Raw genomic sequence first — 15,813 nt, forward strand, 5'->3', positions numbered from 1 at the left:
CAGGCACCCACAAAACACACTTTCAAGCGAGATAAAGAAGATCCATTACGGAGGCCGTCAACAATAAAATGTTGGCTCCAAGGAAAGGAGTCATTTTTTGTGCACATAGACATTCCCTGAGGAAGGTGGCCGTGCGGGTGTTTATGCACATGGCAGGTAAGGGAAGGAATGCCAGGCAAGCAAGGTCGAGGGGCCTCTGTGCTCCTCATGAACAAAGCTTTCACATGTCCCACCGTGATGTTCTTTTCTTCTGTCATTCTTTGGTATTTATATAACTAACCTTCTGAAATCCCAAATCAACCGTTAGAAAACTGTCACCACTTGCATATACAAGTCTAGCAGAATTACCTTCAAACCAACCAAAATATAGAAACAGGATGCTAAAGTTGATTTTAACTCAAGTTTTGTATTAATCAAAACAACTTCTCTTTTAGGAGCGCCTGGGTGGCTCAGTCAGTTAAGCGTCTGCCTTCAGCTCAGGTCATGATCCCGGGGTCCTGGGATCGAGCCCCGCATCGGGCTCTCTGCTCCGTGGGAAGCCTGCTTCTCCCTCTCCCACTCCCCCTGCTTGTGTTCCCCCTCTCTCTGTGTCTCTGTCAAATAAATAAATCTTTAAAACAAAACAAAAACAACTTCTCTTTTGTAACAAGGAATTGTTAGAACATGAACTTACATGAAGAAATCAGAATAGGGATGCCTGGGTGGCTCAGTCGGTTGAGCCTCAGACTCTTGATTTCGGCTCAGGTCATGATCTCAGGGTCATAGGATCAAGCCCCAAGTCCGGCTCTGTGCTAAGTGTGGAGTCTGCTTGAGATTCTTTCCCCTTCCCTCTCCTCCAACCCCCACTCATGCTCTCTCAAATAAAAAAATCTTAAAAACAGGAAAAGAAATCAGAACAAAGGTCTCAATTTTATCTCTGCTTTACATATTGGACTTCAGCAAAAATTTTCGTTTGGGATTAGAAGTTGTATTTCAAAACACTTAAAAACCACTGCCCTGAGGAAGAGAGTTTTAGGATGAAATGACTTTCTCAACCAGGAAAGGGAGTCAGGAGATAAACCACCCAGCAGGGAGTTCTGTGTAAAAACGTTTATTTGTACTAATGTTTGGAATACAGGAACTAAAGAAAGAAAGACACCTCAACTCCAAAGCGACAGTGAATTAGGGCCTGCCCACAGCCAAGGGGAAGGCCACTCCAGGGGGTCCTGGTATGGACTATCTCCCCCCACTACTTCATGTCAGTGTCACCAGGCAAAAAACTGAGGAATCAGGGTGTGAAAACCTTACCAGCTGCTAGCGAGCGTGCAAGGGAAGAAAGGGATGTCTATGTGGCTTCCCTGTGACCCAGGGGCCAGGATACACAGAGCAGGAGGCAGAGACCCCCAATTCAGTCAAGGGCAGGAACTGAATGTCCAGGTCCAGGAAGAACAAAAAGGGGATTTCGGAGGTAGGCTTTTTTCATTGAGTTAAAAAACAGGCACATTATCCAATGTCTCCCTGTGGCCCCCAAGCTGCTGGCCTGGCCCCCTGATTCTTCCCCTCTCCCCACAAAACCAAAGGGAATAAGGGGGGGGAGGCAGAAGACAGGAAATTCCAAGGACGGGGAATGCTTCGGTCATTAAGAGACCGCCTGTGAGCGAGCCAGGTGAGCATAAGGAAGAATCAGGTGAAGCTGCGACTCCCCCTGGGGTGGGGTGGGGTGGAGTGGGTCAGGGCAGAGCGAGGAAAGTGACCAAGAGCATCCTGGCTCGGGCAAAGGATCCTGGGTAGCAGGAAGAGAGGGCTGGGGAGAGCCGCTCTGGGGGAAGAAGGCAGCGAGGCTAAGCAGCACAAAGGGCCTGGAAAGCTCCTTGCAAGCGCTGCCTCAGCTTGCTCAGTTGCTCATGCCCAGCTGCTCCTGGCAGAGGCCCTGGTCTGGCTCGCCTCCAGGGGAAGGGAAAACCCTGGGGACCAGAGTGGAGGCAGAGCTGAGAGAAAAGTGAGCTGCTCTCCCACTCTTTCTCGGAGGACACTGTTCGAACCCTGTAATCGCCAGGGCTGGGGCCCAAGGCAGGCAGAGTGAATGCACTTCACGGAGAGCAGTGAGAAGCTGGGTCACAGGTATGCCTTGGGGCAGTATGCTGCTCCATTCTCCCTGAGGGCCTAGGCCAGAGGCGGTCAGAGCTGCCACCTCTGCTTGGTGCTGCCAAAGGCGGGTCGGCACGACCACCCGCGGTTATCTGGACTTGTGAGAGAGGAGGAGGGGAAAGGTGGGTATGAAAAACAAGAGAGGAAGAGGGAAACAGCCCTAGATGTATGGGGGGAGCGGGGGTGGGGGGCACATCAAGAGGAGTTCTGGTTCTGGTAGATGGAAGCTTTCTCCTTCAACAGGTCCAGACACAAGTGGCAGCTCCAACTTCCTGCAGAGAAGCAGAAGCGGGTCAGGACGGGTCCTCTACCACCCACTCCCCACACCTCGCTTCCAGTAGCAGATCAGCTACAGGAAGGCTGGGAGATGTTCTGCGGTAGCAAAGTTTCACGGTTATCCTGAGCTAGAAGAAGCCTTTAGGGCTTCAAATATCATGAAAAATAATTCTCAGTGGTGATGAAAGAAATCATCACCTGGAGGCCTACCTCCAAATACAGACTCCTAGACCCTCCTGGCCCTCTTAAATCAGAATCTCTAGGAGGGCCTGGGCAGATAGAACTTTTTAAAGCATCTCAGCTTTAGACTTGTGATTACAGAAGAACAGACTTTGTTCTCATGGCCCCAAAGGTCAGAATGAAGATCATGAATAGTGGTTCTAGAGAAACCAGTTTTGACTCCACATAAGATAGCTTTCTGGGAAAGCCATGGAAAGATGAGATGGGCTCTCCACCATCACTAGGTGTTTGAGAAGAGGCCAAGGACCCGTGACAGGAAAAGGGGGTGAACTCTGACGTCCCAGTGTGTTATGATCTATCTCTCAGAGTAACTGGGAAAAATGTCCCTTGCAGAAAAATAAGTGTTTCATACTTTGCTTATTAATATTTATTATGGTTGCATTCTTCTGTGTTTTTTTCTTGAGAAACAAAATTAGTCCTCAATGCCTCAGAATTTTAAGTGTAACTGTCCATCTGTGTATGTGGACGTGTATGGGGGAAAGAATCCACCCCTTTTAAAAGTTCTTCAGAGACACAGGGCTCTCAAAATGTAAGAAGGTCCTTTCTAACCCAAAGGTCAATACCACAGGGGCTGGCAGGCTTCTCTGTAAATAGCCAGCCAGAATGTTAAATATTTTAGGCGTTGTGAGCCACATACAGTCTTGGTCCCATGTTCTTTTTTTTAAATCTCCTTTAAAAATGTAAAAACCATTCTTGGCTTATGAGCTATACACACTAGCTGCGGTTGGATCTGGCTTATGAATGAGCTGTAGTTTGCTGACCCCTTAGACTTAAGAGCCTAGACCATCTCATGGCTTCTAGAGGATTCTCCCTCAGCTGCCTGCAGCTCTTCACTGCCTCAGCCTCTGACAGTACTTCAGTAGGAAGGCCCTTCTACAGTTCATGTAGAATTCTGTCTGTAAATTGGTATTTTATGATTAAAAAAAAAAGAGAAAAAACAGAACACACTACTTCGCCCCAGAGTAGATTTATAAACTGGGCATGACAGACGACAATAGCTCTGTGCTCGCCTGCAGCTTCCAAAGGACTCTCAGACTTTGTTCGTGTCTCCTTTCCGGGCGGGGGGAGGACGGGGGGACGACGACGACACAGCAGTGTGACCTATATTACAAGTCAGCCTAACCACACAGTGAGACACTTTCTCTTGTCTGTAATGCTGGCCCACATCCTTTGTGTACAGGAAAAGCCACTGGGCATTCACATCCTCCTGAGTAAGCTCCTGAATTTCTGTAAAGGAGGAGTTTGGGCACAGAGACCTGGCTGGAGGGGGACGGGCAGAGAGACAGCCACTTTCTGGTGCCGCCACTGGTTTGGCTGAAGAACTTCTGCAAACTTGGAGCATTATTAAGCGCACTACTGGAGGGGCAGACTGACCCATTCAGGCTCCAGGTTCCATACGTTTCCAGACTGGGCAAGGGAAGAGGGAAGAAATGGACACTCAAGCCCGTCACATTCAAAGAGCTGATACCAAAGCCTGACATCAGACAAACTACAAACTGAGTTTCCTGGACTGGCTGGAGGGAAGCAAACCACTCCTTGGTAACTGTTTTCCGCTCAGCACCAGTTTTCTCTTTGGCTGTTGATGTTCTGCATTTCTAAATGTACCTAACGTGCAAACGGTAAACCCTCCAAGCTGAAATGCCAGGAAAGCATTCTGAGTGAAGGCAAAGTGTCTATGCCCTGATTTGAAAGCATACTTAAGAGAACGTCCCGTACAAGGGATTTTCCAAGTCACTAATATGATACTTGTTCTGCATAAGAGATCAGGGCAACCTACCTTCAGGAGGCTCAGACATGGACGGGGTGAGACAATACATATGGTAGCCACGGTCACAGTCATCACAGAAGAGCAGCTGGTCCTAGAGGAGGCAAGATGGAAGAGGAAGGGGCAGGTGAGCGACCAGTGGGCCTCAGGCAGCCCACTGGGGGAGGGCAGGGTGGGAGCTTCTGTAGACGCTGCTACTCCTTCCAAGAGCGGCGGGGCAGGTGGCAGGGAAGCGCAGACTCAGGAGTTTCTGGAGGAACTTCCCCACCCGGACCAAGTGAGTCACTGTCCTTCCACCGAACCCCAACACTTTTGGAACTCAGCTCACAGCCTCCACCCTTGCCCACTACATTCTATTCTTCACAGAGCAAACTTCTCTTTTAAAAATGTTAAGACAGAGCACGTCACTCCCAATTAAACCCTCAAGCCTGGCGATGCCTGCCTTCTAACCCCTGCTTGTACTGTGCTCCAGCTGCAGGGAGGCCCCAGCCGGCCTGTCTGCCTGAAGGCCCCTGCCCTCGTTGCTCCTCTTCCAGGCAGGCTGTGCCCGCAAACCCTCTTGGACTGGCTCCGCCGCATCATCCGAATCTCAACCCCAAACACCACCTCCTCGGAGAAGCCAGCTCTGACTATCTACGTCAGGTACCCGGCGACCCTGCCACACCGCTGCTGTCCTTGTCCTCCTGGCACGCCATAAAGCCGTCGCGCCTTTCCTGGCTCGCTGCTTGTTCCCCACAGGAGGGCAGTTCCACCAAGGGAGGGACCCCCGCTGGTCTTGTCTGGCGCCCTGAGTGCCCGGAAGGGCATCTGACGCCGAGCTGGTGCTCTGGAGACACCTGCCAGCCAAGTGCTCCCGGGGGCGCTGGGGAGGGTCCGGCTCCCCCCTGGGAGGCAGCTGTGGGCCGGGGGCGGTGGGGGGTGGGGTGGGGACACGCACGTCGTTCTCGGAGGTGCCGCAGATGTTGCAGCACTTGCACTCGATGCACTGCCAGCGGTAGGTCTTCACGGCCGCCATCATCACTGGGGTGAACTGCAGGCAAGATGGGTGGCCTGCGGGCGGGGGAGGGGGTGTCACACAGGCGGCGAGGGACTCCTACGGGGGACTCTGGGCCCTGGGGCTGGAGGTACCTGAGCGGCCGCAGTCAGAGCAGGACACCAGCTCCTCGGGCTGCCCCGTCTTCTTGTTGATCTTGGAGTCCCCCAGGCAGAAGTCACAGTAATTGTTGGGCAGGGCCAGTCCGTCGGGACCCTTCTTGGCTACGGAGAGGAAGAGAGCTCCGACGAGGCTCACGGGGGGCCTCTAGGTACCCAGCAGCCCCGCGGGGAGGGCGTTCCTCGAGAAGGTTGACTCCCCCTTGCCCCGCCTCCGACGCGTCAGCTTACATTTCTGCTCCTCCGACCTCTGGGAAACCGGGGTGGGCGGCTGCGAGTCTTCCTTGTCCTCACCCTCCTCCTCAGCCAAGTGGGAGTGGGCGTAGTGGTAACTGAGGCCTGGTCGGTTCTTATAACGCTTTCCACAAACTGAGCGGGAAAAAGATGACAGAGAAAGGTGTCAGGACCCGAGGTGTTAGGACCCGAGGTGTTAGGAAAGGTGCCACACATCCCCGCCGCCCCCTCCAGCTATGGGGCTTCGCCTGAGGCAGAAGCGACCACCCCTGCCCCCATCGGCTCTGTCTGCGACAGGCCTTCAGTGCCGGCCACCTGCCCTCACCTCGGCGAGGAGCATCAGGCCCTGGGGCTCTCCAGTTTCCGTGGCTCTTGCCTCTGTTAAACCCCAGCCCACAGCCACCTCTGCTCTCCCACACTGGCTGTCTGGGAGGCTGAACCCTGGCCCAGTTACCACTTGCCCTGGGAATAGTCTGGGGAGCTCCAGGTCAGGAAGGGAGGGGATTTTCTAAAATCTTGTTAATATGGCAGGAAGGAAAAAAAGGTAAGGAAGAGACTCCAAACTTTTTTACCTCTCAGTAAACGTGGGAAGCTCAAGCTATTCCATGTATACCACAGAGCTCATCTCTGCCCAATGAGGATAAAGGAGTAGGGAGTGGATCACTTGGGGGATCACCTATCAGTAAGTCTGCTGGGGTCTCTGGCCCCCAAGGCAATTCGAAGACACTCCCACATCAGTACCCTGCCCAACTCCCCGCCACCTAGCAAGGAATGCAGATCCGCACAGGGCATCTTGTACTCTTAAGCAGTGCTCCCGAGAAGAGCAAGGGGGCCAGCAGGGAGGAGTGGGGGAAGGATGGGAGGAGGTGGTGGGAGGGTGAGAAGCATTAGCTGACCACCACGTGTCTGCTCTGGGGAAGGGGAAGCGGCGGATCTGTTTGTCGCGGGTTCCTGAGAACGCTTTGGAAGGCACCCCACGCAGCGGGCGGAGCAGCCCCGGGAGCAAGTCTGGGGGAGACAAGCAGTGGTAAAGGCAGCTTCCAGGACTGTGAGGAGTGGAGCACAACAAAAGCCCACTGCTCCGATCCCCATGCCATTCCAGAGATTTTTACACTAGCACCACAGGACATGAGGAAGGTGGGAGAGACAAGGGAGGAGGGAAAAGGGACAGGAAAACCAAAGTCTGAAAAGTGGAGAGAGCTACCTCTCTGGGGCGCTTTCGAGGTATGCTTTTGTTTGAAACTATCTGAAAGACAGAAAGAAAAGTCATGAGAAGAAGGCCTTGATACGCTTGAGACAGGAGCGGCAGCAGCAGGAAAGCGGAGCAAACGAGAGAGAAGCCAGCGGCGATGGTGCTCCCAGGGCGGAGGGACAGAAGTGGGGCGAGTCAGAGAAAAGGGGGAGAGCAGACACTGAAAAACTCGGTGCTGGACCCTGGGGGCCCTGGCTTGACTGAGCCAGCAGACCTGGATGCGGTCTATCAAGGGGCCAGTTCTGCCTGCTGTGTGTGCCCCTGGCCCCAGCACCCCACCCCAGGGGACAGCAGAAACCTCTCCCAGAGCATGCAGGTCCCACCCATCGGGTAGCAGAGGCTGGGGCCTCCCAAGGGTCTCAGAGGGAGCCAGTCAGCAGGCAGGAGAAAGCATTCAGGCCTTTTGTTACCACTCTGAGCAAGAACACAACCCTCCCTCCTCTCAGATCCTGAGCAGGGGCTGGGTCCAAGGCAGGGACTACCCACCCACTCGTGAGGCACTCACTGTCACAGGCATAGGGCTTGTCCCGATCCTCCAGGATGGAAGCATCAAGCTTCTTACGGGCACTGCCCACACCTTTACCCTGCCAAAAAACCAAAAAGATGCCCTTATTAAGATGTCTAGTTCTGAGGAGTAAACTCTCTGGGAAGTGGCTGCTAATTTCACTCGAGAGGAAAAATGGCAACAAGCAATAGTGCAGGGGGCTCTGCAGGCTCCCCAGTAGGCAGCGCCTTGCCTCCTCACCTTGGATTTCCCCTTGCCCCGACGCTTGGGAGTGTCTTCTTCATAGTCCTCGTCATCCAGGTCATCCAGGAAGTCATCTGGTTCTAGGATCCGCTGAGTGGACAGGAGGGTTACGATGGGCAGATACAATGTACGCCCAAAAGCTCCCCCGCGATGGGCCTGGCCAAGCCACCCAGAACCTCCTCCATGAGCCGGCCCCTCCACTCTGGCCTCATTCCTCATTGCTGCCCTTCAACACCCTAGAATCCTATTGCTTCTCTCTTCAATGCTTTGGGTTTTCCTTCCTTTGTGCCTCTCTTCCGTTGCTCTCCTGGAGTGCCTTCCCCACCATCTCCAAGGGGTCGACTCCAATGCCATGTTTTCAGTCTTCCTTGGTAACCCAAGTAGCCATGCCCTCTCCTGCCTCTCATCTGATGCCCTAGGAACACACTACGAGTGGCTCCCTTCTTTCACCTCATTTCTTAGATTACTTTTTAAAGTCTATTTATTTTTTTTTTAGTAATCTCCACACCCAGCGTGGGACTTGAACTCACGAACCCAAGATCAAGAGTAGCACGCTGTACCAACTTAGCCACTTCTTGGATTTAAATTAGAGCTCTGACACCCAGGTGGCTCAGTCGGTTAAGTGTCTGCTTCTGGCTCAGGTCATGATCCCAGAGTCCTGGGATCGAGCCCCACATCGGGCTCCCTGCTCTGCGGGGAGTCTGCTTCTCCCTCTCCTACTCCCCCTGCTTGTGCCCTCTCTGTCAAATAAATAAATAAAATCTTAAAAAAAAAAAAAAAAGAGTTTTGTTGCTTACTTGTGTGGGCTTATAGGAGGTTTATTTTTCTAACTTCTCTGCTTCAGCTTCCCTGTATGTGAAACAGGGGCCACGATACCTACTTTGTACGGTTTAGAGACTAGAGAAAATGATGGAAAAGCACTTAGCACAGTGCCTGCCATATTTTTTAGCTCTTATTATTTCTGTGTATAGTTTTATCTTCCCTGTTGGTAGGGACCAGGTCTGCTTCACCCATGTAACCCCAGGCACCAAAAAATATCTGTGACAAAAGAAGATAGGGCGCCTGGGTGGCTCAGTTGGTTAAGCGACTGCCTTCGGCTCAGGTCATGATCCTGGAGTCCCAGGATCAAGTCCCGCATTGGGCTCCCTGCTCGGCAGGGAGTCTGCTTCTCCCTCTGACCCTCCCCCCTCTCATGTGCTCTCTCTCATTCTCTTTCTCTCAAATAAATAAATAAAATCTTAAAAAAAAAAAAAAGATGAATGAGGGAGAGTCTGCACTTAGAAGGAAAGGAACAGGAAAAACTGGATACTAATAGCAAAGCCAGTCAGTACTCAGTGCTAATGAGGGAATGAGCACGAACAGAATCCCAGGGGCCTGCCGCCTGGCCCAAAGCTTCTGCTTCCATTCTGATTACTGGGTGGCCTCTGATAAAGAGGAGGCTGGTTTCCATCAAAGCTCCCTTAGCCACAGTGTTCATCTTATACCTTCCGTGCTCGACTGTTGGTCACAGGAAACTCGCCCAGGCTGTCATCATCCACTCGGGGATCTGGGGCACCTCGCTTCTCCAGGGGGTCGGTGCGCAATAGAGCCTCTAAACTACTGCCGTCTTGAGAGATCAGCCCCTCTTTCTTCAGGGTCTGGTCTGTGTCTGCAGGCAAGGTCAGGATGAGGCGAGGCTCAGAAGGGCTGAAAGCAGACCGCTCTGGGTCTACACAGTGCTAGGCCAGCCATGGGCCAGTCACTGTCTTTTGATCCCTGGCTGCCCAGGAACCAAGACACCCCAGTTTACTTGGCACCGTAACTTATCTGTTTACCTGTCTCCTCTATTAGACTGAGCTCTTTAAAGGAAGGAATGGCATCTCATTCATTTTAGCATCTTCAGGATCTAGCACTGGGCCTGGTACGTAACAGGTGATTAACAGGCCTTACATGCAGCAGGCCATACCCCTGCTCAAGGAGGGGTGTGCTTTACCTGGTTTAATAGATGGGAAAGAAAGTCTTGGATCCTCAGGAGGGTGGGCTCGCCGCTTTTTCCGCCAGCGCCGGGCAGGGTAAGAGTATAGCTGCCCAGAGGCCAATCCTGTGGAAAAAAAGAAAGAGAGAAAAGTCAAACCCTAACCCAGTCCTAGGCAATAATATCAAACACTTTATCTAGAGGAGTAGCACCCCCCCACTCCCCACCGCCCACTGAGTTCTACAGTGAGGGAGGAATATGGACAGTGAGGGCCTGGGGGTAGGAGGAAGGGCAGTTTATGGAAAAGACAAACATATGTAAGCTTGGAGCCTTGGCTATCACATTCCCCAGAAGCCCAACGACAGCCTCAGCAGGACAGTCCTGCAGAAAACAAAATGCTGGTATGAACCTGTCTGCCTCATCCTCCCTGGGCTTCTAATCAAGGCAAGACTGTATTCATCCATGCGTGGAAAGCAGTAAGGAAAACTCTCAGCTGGCTCATCACTTAAGATGAGGAAGCTTCAGGAGCGCCTGGGTGGCTCAGTTGTTAGGCGTCTGCCTTCGGCTCGGGTCATGATCCCGGGGTCCTGGGATCGAGCCCCACATCGGGCTCCCTGCTCGGCGGGAAGCCTGCTTCTCCCTCTCCCACTCCCCCTGCTTGTGTTCCCTCTCTCGCTGTGTCTCTATCAAATAAAAAAAAAAGATGAGGAAGCTTCTTCCTTCCCTGTGCTCCTGAGTCTGAACCCTCACCTGGGCCCCGGTGTCGCTTTTCCATCCAGATATAACAGTTGCTCTGGGCTACTCCAGTCTGTGAGTCCAAGAAAGGAAGGCGCACACTGCGCTCAGCACAGAGGCGGGCGTTATAATTGTGGCACTGCTCCATGGCATCTTTGTAGTACTGCTCCCCAAGGCTGCAGGAGAGACAAAGATCAGGTGTGTGTGTGTCAGTGCAGGGCGGGGCTACCCCTCTCCTCGCCATCTGCTTCTTTAGAAGGCTCAAGGGACCAGGAGACTGTGGCTTCAGTCCTATTTGCCTCCATTTCTGCCTCATGGGACACCACACCCCTTCACTAAGCCATTATGAGGAGAGGCACTTTATAAATAAATTACCATCAGGAACACATGATCTCTCATGTGCCTACTCAGATTTAAGCCTAAACCACAAGGACAGGGAGAAACTAATGTTCATTCTGTGCCTCTCTTGAGTCCAGCCCTGTGCTAGTCAAGATGCTGTTTCTCTTAACCCTCATGACTCTGAGAAGCACACGTTAGCTTCTTTTCACAAATGAGGAAGAGTTCAACAAGGTCTGGGGCCCTTACTAAAATATATTTAACAAACTACAGCACGTCTACACAATGAATTTCTATTAAGCCATAAAAAAAGAAGGAAGCTCTTCATGTGCTGATCTCAAACAATCTCCAAGATGACAAGAAAAAAAAAAAAAAGCAAGGTACAGTGCTGAGAAGTGTTACAGGATGCTACCATTTATGTAACAAGAAGTGGAAAAGAAACTCCCGGCCTCCAGAGAGAAAAACTGGGTGACTGGGAGGGAATTTCTTCCATATGCTATTTTATATCTTTTGAATTCTGCCCTAGGTACAGGTTTCTCCCACTATCTGATGGTGTACTTTCTGGCACTTCGCTTTTATAAAAGACCTACGTTAGTACCTCTTTTCACTAACCAAAAGAGATCCAGAGAGGATTTTGCTTTTAAGAAGTAGCAATTGCTTCTTTGCTTTATGCCATGTCAGCTTATGAACAGTTTCATAAGAACACTCTACTTTTGGATAGTGGGGGGAGACCTGTATTTAGCCAACTAATTAATTCTATATGCTAATTTTAAAGTCAATGGAAACCATCTGAAAATACCTGAACTTCCTTGAAGCCTACTTTTTTCCTGAGTGCCATTAGACTGATATAAAACCTGTTTGCTTGGGGCGCCTGGGTAGCTCAGTCATTAGGCGTCTGCCTTCGGCTCAGGTCATGATCGCAGGGTCCTGGGATCGAGCCCCACAGCGGGCTCCCTGCTCAGCGGGAAACCTGCTTCTCCCTCTCCCACTCCCCCTGCTTGTGTTCCCTCTCTCGCCATGTCTCTCTCTGTCAACTACATAAATGAAGTCTTTAAAAATAATAATAATAAAAAAAATAAAACCTGTTTGCTCATAGGCCCATCCGAGGCCCTTTTCCATTCTCACACCATCAAATTATATAGGAAAGAACCCTCTTTCACTCAAAAGACTCGGTCTGAAATCTAAATCAAGAGTAAACCTTTAAGTGCTTTAAAAAGCTGGAAAACTACACAGTGCCAGGAGTTACCTGATTCTAAGAAGCATGTATATAGAACCAACCTTGTTCTCATCCTCAGGGTTGAACAAGCACATTAGTATTGGAACTATAGTGATTCCTATTTACATATTCAGTCAATCTTAAATAAACTGAGGGCAGAGGTGGTTTCTTTCCCATAGTATCCCCAGTACCCATGAAGGTGTCTGGGACATCCTGACTTGACTTGGGAGTAAAAAGACCTTGCATGGCTGCAAGTCACCACACGAATGTGGACATTTAGTCAGCCCATGTGGAGCTCAGGTTCCTCTGCTAGACTGGGGAAGCCGGACTAGATAAGCTCTAACGACCCCCTAGCATGAGAAGCTGGACAGTGAGTCTCTGTTGCTTCTGTCCATAACTCAAGCTACACTGACAAACCCATGCTCTGGAATCGAGGGGGGCTTTCACAGAGCAGTCACAATAGACCACTTAGGCATAGCTTAGTATGTTCCCAAGCAACTGAAAAAGACACACCACACACAAGGCGATGACAACACAAGACGGCCTGGCTTGATTCAATGAGTGGTAATGACTGTAATTTGAGGTAAGCATGAATCTTGTGTTGGAGAGTGAAAAAAAGGGAACAGGCTCACATTAGCTGGCCTTTAGGAGGCAGCCATGTCCTCACCACACAGAGGAAAATTGGATAAACAAGGCCGAGTGCAGCAGCTCCTTTGTTTCTGCTGATGGGAATGGATACTGACACTGTAAGTCAAATGGAAGGAAGGGGGGAGATGGGCTGAGGGCCGCAAAGTCAGAGCACGGGGGCTAGAATTGGTTTTGGGGAGAACAATGAGAGACGTTCTATCACAGCACTTGCGAGTTAAGTGGGATTTCAGAAGGTGGTGCAAACTGTCTCGTGGGAGAACTGGGAATGAAACACATAGGTTAGGGGGAGAGAGGATCTAATGAGGAGAGACTAAGAATGAGAGAGAATTTATAAATAGGAAAATTCTTCTCCCAGAACAAGATGCAAGTCAGAAAAGATGAGCTAGTAGTCCTGACCTCAATGTATTACCTCAGCTGTTCAAAAAGCAAGCACATCACGATCAAGAGAAGCTCCAGAAAAGTATCTCTCTCCTGGGTGAGAACGTTACAGGAAGAACGGAAGCCCCTTCTTAAAGGGCAAGTTCTGTAGGGAAATGTATTAATTGTGGTCCACAGCCTCTGCAGCTAGAACTGAGGAGAAAGTTGGCTTCTCACTCACTACTAGTACTCAGGAACCAGTGACTGTGACCCTCACAATCTCTGCAGTTCCTTTAAGAGAAATAAGTCGTTCTCTGTTGAAAGGGGCAACTCCTCTTTTCTAGCACTACATGAAAGGGTTGGCAACTCTATTTCCCCGAAGAAAGTCTTCCAACATAAAGTCTCATTACCTGTTAATTCTCAACCTAGGGAAGTCTGACATTCCCCCAGTACAGTAAGATTTCCAAGGTAGGAGCTCTGATTCTTTTCCGGGAAGCATGAAACCTGTGTAAAACCTCCCTTTACAATGGGATTGGGGTGTGGGGGGTTAGTCAACAAAGAGAAAGGCAGGGAAACAAAGAAAGAACATCTGAGTCAGGAAGGATAACTATATAAATGGTAGATCAACAGCGACATTTCTAAATTGAGGGAAATGTCAGCCTGAAGAAAGAGCTGGGGGAAACTGGAGTGGGCAGATCAGAGAGAAAGATAATAGTGTTGGGAGGAGGGGTAGCTGAAAGAGGCAGCGGGATGGAGCTGAAAGCAAGTTAAAAAAAAAAAAAAAACAAAAACCCACAAGAGGAGAAGAAGGCACTTAGCTTAATGGAAGTGGGAAGGCATTCTCAAAAGAAAGGGCTCCAGGCGGGGAGGGGGGGGGCGGTGGGCAAAGCAATGTACTCTTTAAAAAGGCTCTTGGGAAGAGTGGGGGCTCAGCCCACCACAAAGGGAGATGAGAAGCTGTAAGTCCCTCAGAATAGTTCCCAAACCTTTATCTTTGTCATCCAGTCAAAATCCAAAAGCCCTGCCTGGACAACTGGTCACCTCTCAAATTTCCTACCTCTGCACCACAGCCCAATTTACCCACTAAAAAGAGCGTGCTCTACTGGCCCACCAGGCATGAACCCCCTTCAATCTTCTTCAGGGAGAAGGCTGTTGAATCAAGTCCCAAAGCATCTTTAACTCACAGCCAACAGACCACTCTCCATTCTTCCCAACCACCATTACCTTTAACTTTGCTCGAAACCTGACCAGCACAAGGGGACTGCACAGCGCGCAGCCTGCCGACCTAGATGCCCCTCTAGGCTGCAGAGGCGTCCTGGACCGCTTCCGTCCAGTTCCCGTTTTTTGGTGGCTGGACTGACCGGTGCAAAGGTCCTCTGCCCTGAAGTTCTTTCCCTTCTGTATCTGCTCAACAAATTCCTCCCAATAATGTTTCTGGTCCTGGGAATCAGATACTCAAGACCCCCACCCCCCACCCCGACGTCAAGGGGCTGTTAAAACAAAACAGCCCCGCGGTGCTTAACCGCACAAGGGCTGCTGAGCCTGTTGCTCCAGGACCGGCCGCGGGCAGCGGATTGGGAGGGGTCGGCGCCGGGCTTCGCGGGGACACGGGTCGGTCCCGGGTCCGCCCTCAGCCCGGCCCCTCCGGACCGAGGCGTCTGGTCTCGGGAGCGCACCCAGACTGTGTTTCTCATACGCAACGAGGGCGCCATACTCAGGCCGCCGTAAGCCCGAAGGACCGCTCTACCGCACGGCCCCGCAGGGAGGCTGCCCGTAAGGGGCTCCCGTGTGCCCCCCTCAGGGCCTCCACAAGTTTCCAAAGAAGCGCAACGTCTTCTTGGAGTCTCCTGTTGCCCTCCCTACTAGGAGTCGCAACAAGGCCTTCTCGGGTACGTCCTTCCCTCCGCCCCGTCCTGTCCCGCACCGCCCCCTACTCCCAGGCCCATTACAAGACCTCCCGGCCTAGGAGAGAAAGAAACGACTACTCACAGCTTCACTACATTTTCTACCACAGCCGCCATCTTCCCTGCTCCTCTCCCTCAGGCCGGGAGGCCCGGAGCCCTCAGCGCGCAGGCGCCGGGACCGCACCGGGGAACCGGTTTCCTCGTTCCTCTGCGCAGGCGCTGCCAGAAGGCGCGCGCCCGAGAGCGAGGCACGGAGAACAGGCTTCGTGACAGTCCGCCCGGGCCAGGGAGCCGAGGGAGCCCGTTGCGCAGGCGCGACGGCAGCGGGCGCGCGCCCCGAGGCTCTTGCCGGAGCCGGGTGTCTTCCATGGGGAGGGCGGGGCCAGAGAGGGAGGACCTGGCCTGGTGCAGAAATGAGAGGATTGATGGAATGAAGATGTTGAAAACCGGAGACCCAGAGATGGGCTAGATGGAGCATATACGTTCTGCTACCTCACCGACCTTTAACCTTGTGGTTTAACCCTTTGCCTTCACTCATGGGCGCGGGGAGGGAGCTGTTGGTGGGTAGCAGAAGACAGGAGTGATGCACGATCCACCTGGGGCCGCAATCGTGTGCCCATTCAAGGAGAGGAAAATTAACGTCCTGAACTGGGCAGTTCTTTGGCCTGAATATTGGAGCCTTGGCAAAAGTTACCACCCCTTCCCGCCACCAAACCCAGCCACCAACCTCAGTGATATCCACTCCACCTCCCTTGCTTCCTACTTTTGTCCCTCCACTTAGGCTCTGAAGAACTTTCCTCCCGCAACTATCCGTAAATCTTTTGTACCACTCATTTCTCCCTCACTGTGGAATCATGCAAATTCATGTA

The 15,813-nt window shown here is 51.7% G+C and overlaps 1 protein-coding gene across 2 annotated transcripts; it reads right to left on the reverse strand.

The window, feature by feature from the left end:
* Positions 1-1,074: 1,074 nt before the first annotated feature.
* DPF2 (double PHD fingers 2) lies at positions 1,075-15,177 on the reverse strand. Of its 2 annotated transcripts, XM_045893313.3 has the most exons (12): positions 15,030-15,177; positions 10,499-10,659; positions 9,767-9,874; positions 9,279-9,442; positions 7,792-7,884; positions 7,552-7,630; positions 6,999-7,040; positions 5,792-5,929; positions 5,537-5,665; positions 5,346-5,458; positions 4,421-4,502; positions 1,075-2,399 (listed from the first exon to the last, which is right to left on the reverse strand). In XM_045893313.3, exons 1-12 carry the CDS (start codon positions 15,059-15,061, stop codon positions 2,323-2,325), a joined length of 1,218 nt encoding a protein of 405 aa, XP_045749269.1. In that variant the 5' UTR covers positions 15,062-15,177; the 3' UTR covers positions 1,075-2,322. The 2 variants fall into 2 exon arrangements, with proteins under 2 accessions (XP_045749269.1, XP_045749270.1); XM_045893314.3 differs by lacking the exon at positions 6,999-7,040.
* Between the last annotated feature and the right edge of the window lie 636 nt (positions 15,178-15,813).

Source organism: Mirounga angustirostris, unplaced genomic scaffold (assembly GCF_029215605.1).
Source record: "Mirounga angustirostris isolate CCGP_5_RB_7025 unplaced genomic scaffold, mMirAng1.0.hap1 SCAF_13, whole genome shotgun sequence".
NCBI classification, from domain to species: Eukaryota; Metazoa; Chordata; class Mammalia; order Carnivora; family Phocidae; genus Mirounga; species Mirounga angustirostris.

Coding starts and splice junctions, on each gene's coding strand:
- DPF2 (XM_045893313.3), bottom strand. CDS start 15,061: ATGGCGGCTGTGGTAGAAAATGTAGTGAAGCT. Junction 7,631..7,791: donor GGGGCAAGGGGAAATCCAAG/GTGAGGAGGCAA, acceptor GTTTTTTGGCAG/GGTAAAGGTGTGGGCAGTGC. Junction 5,459..5,536: donor CTCTGACTGCGGCCGCTCAG/GTACCTCCAGCC, acceptor CCCCGCCCGCAG/GCCACCCATCTTGCCTGCAG.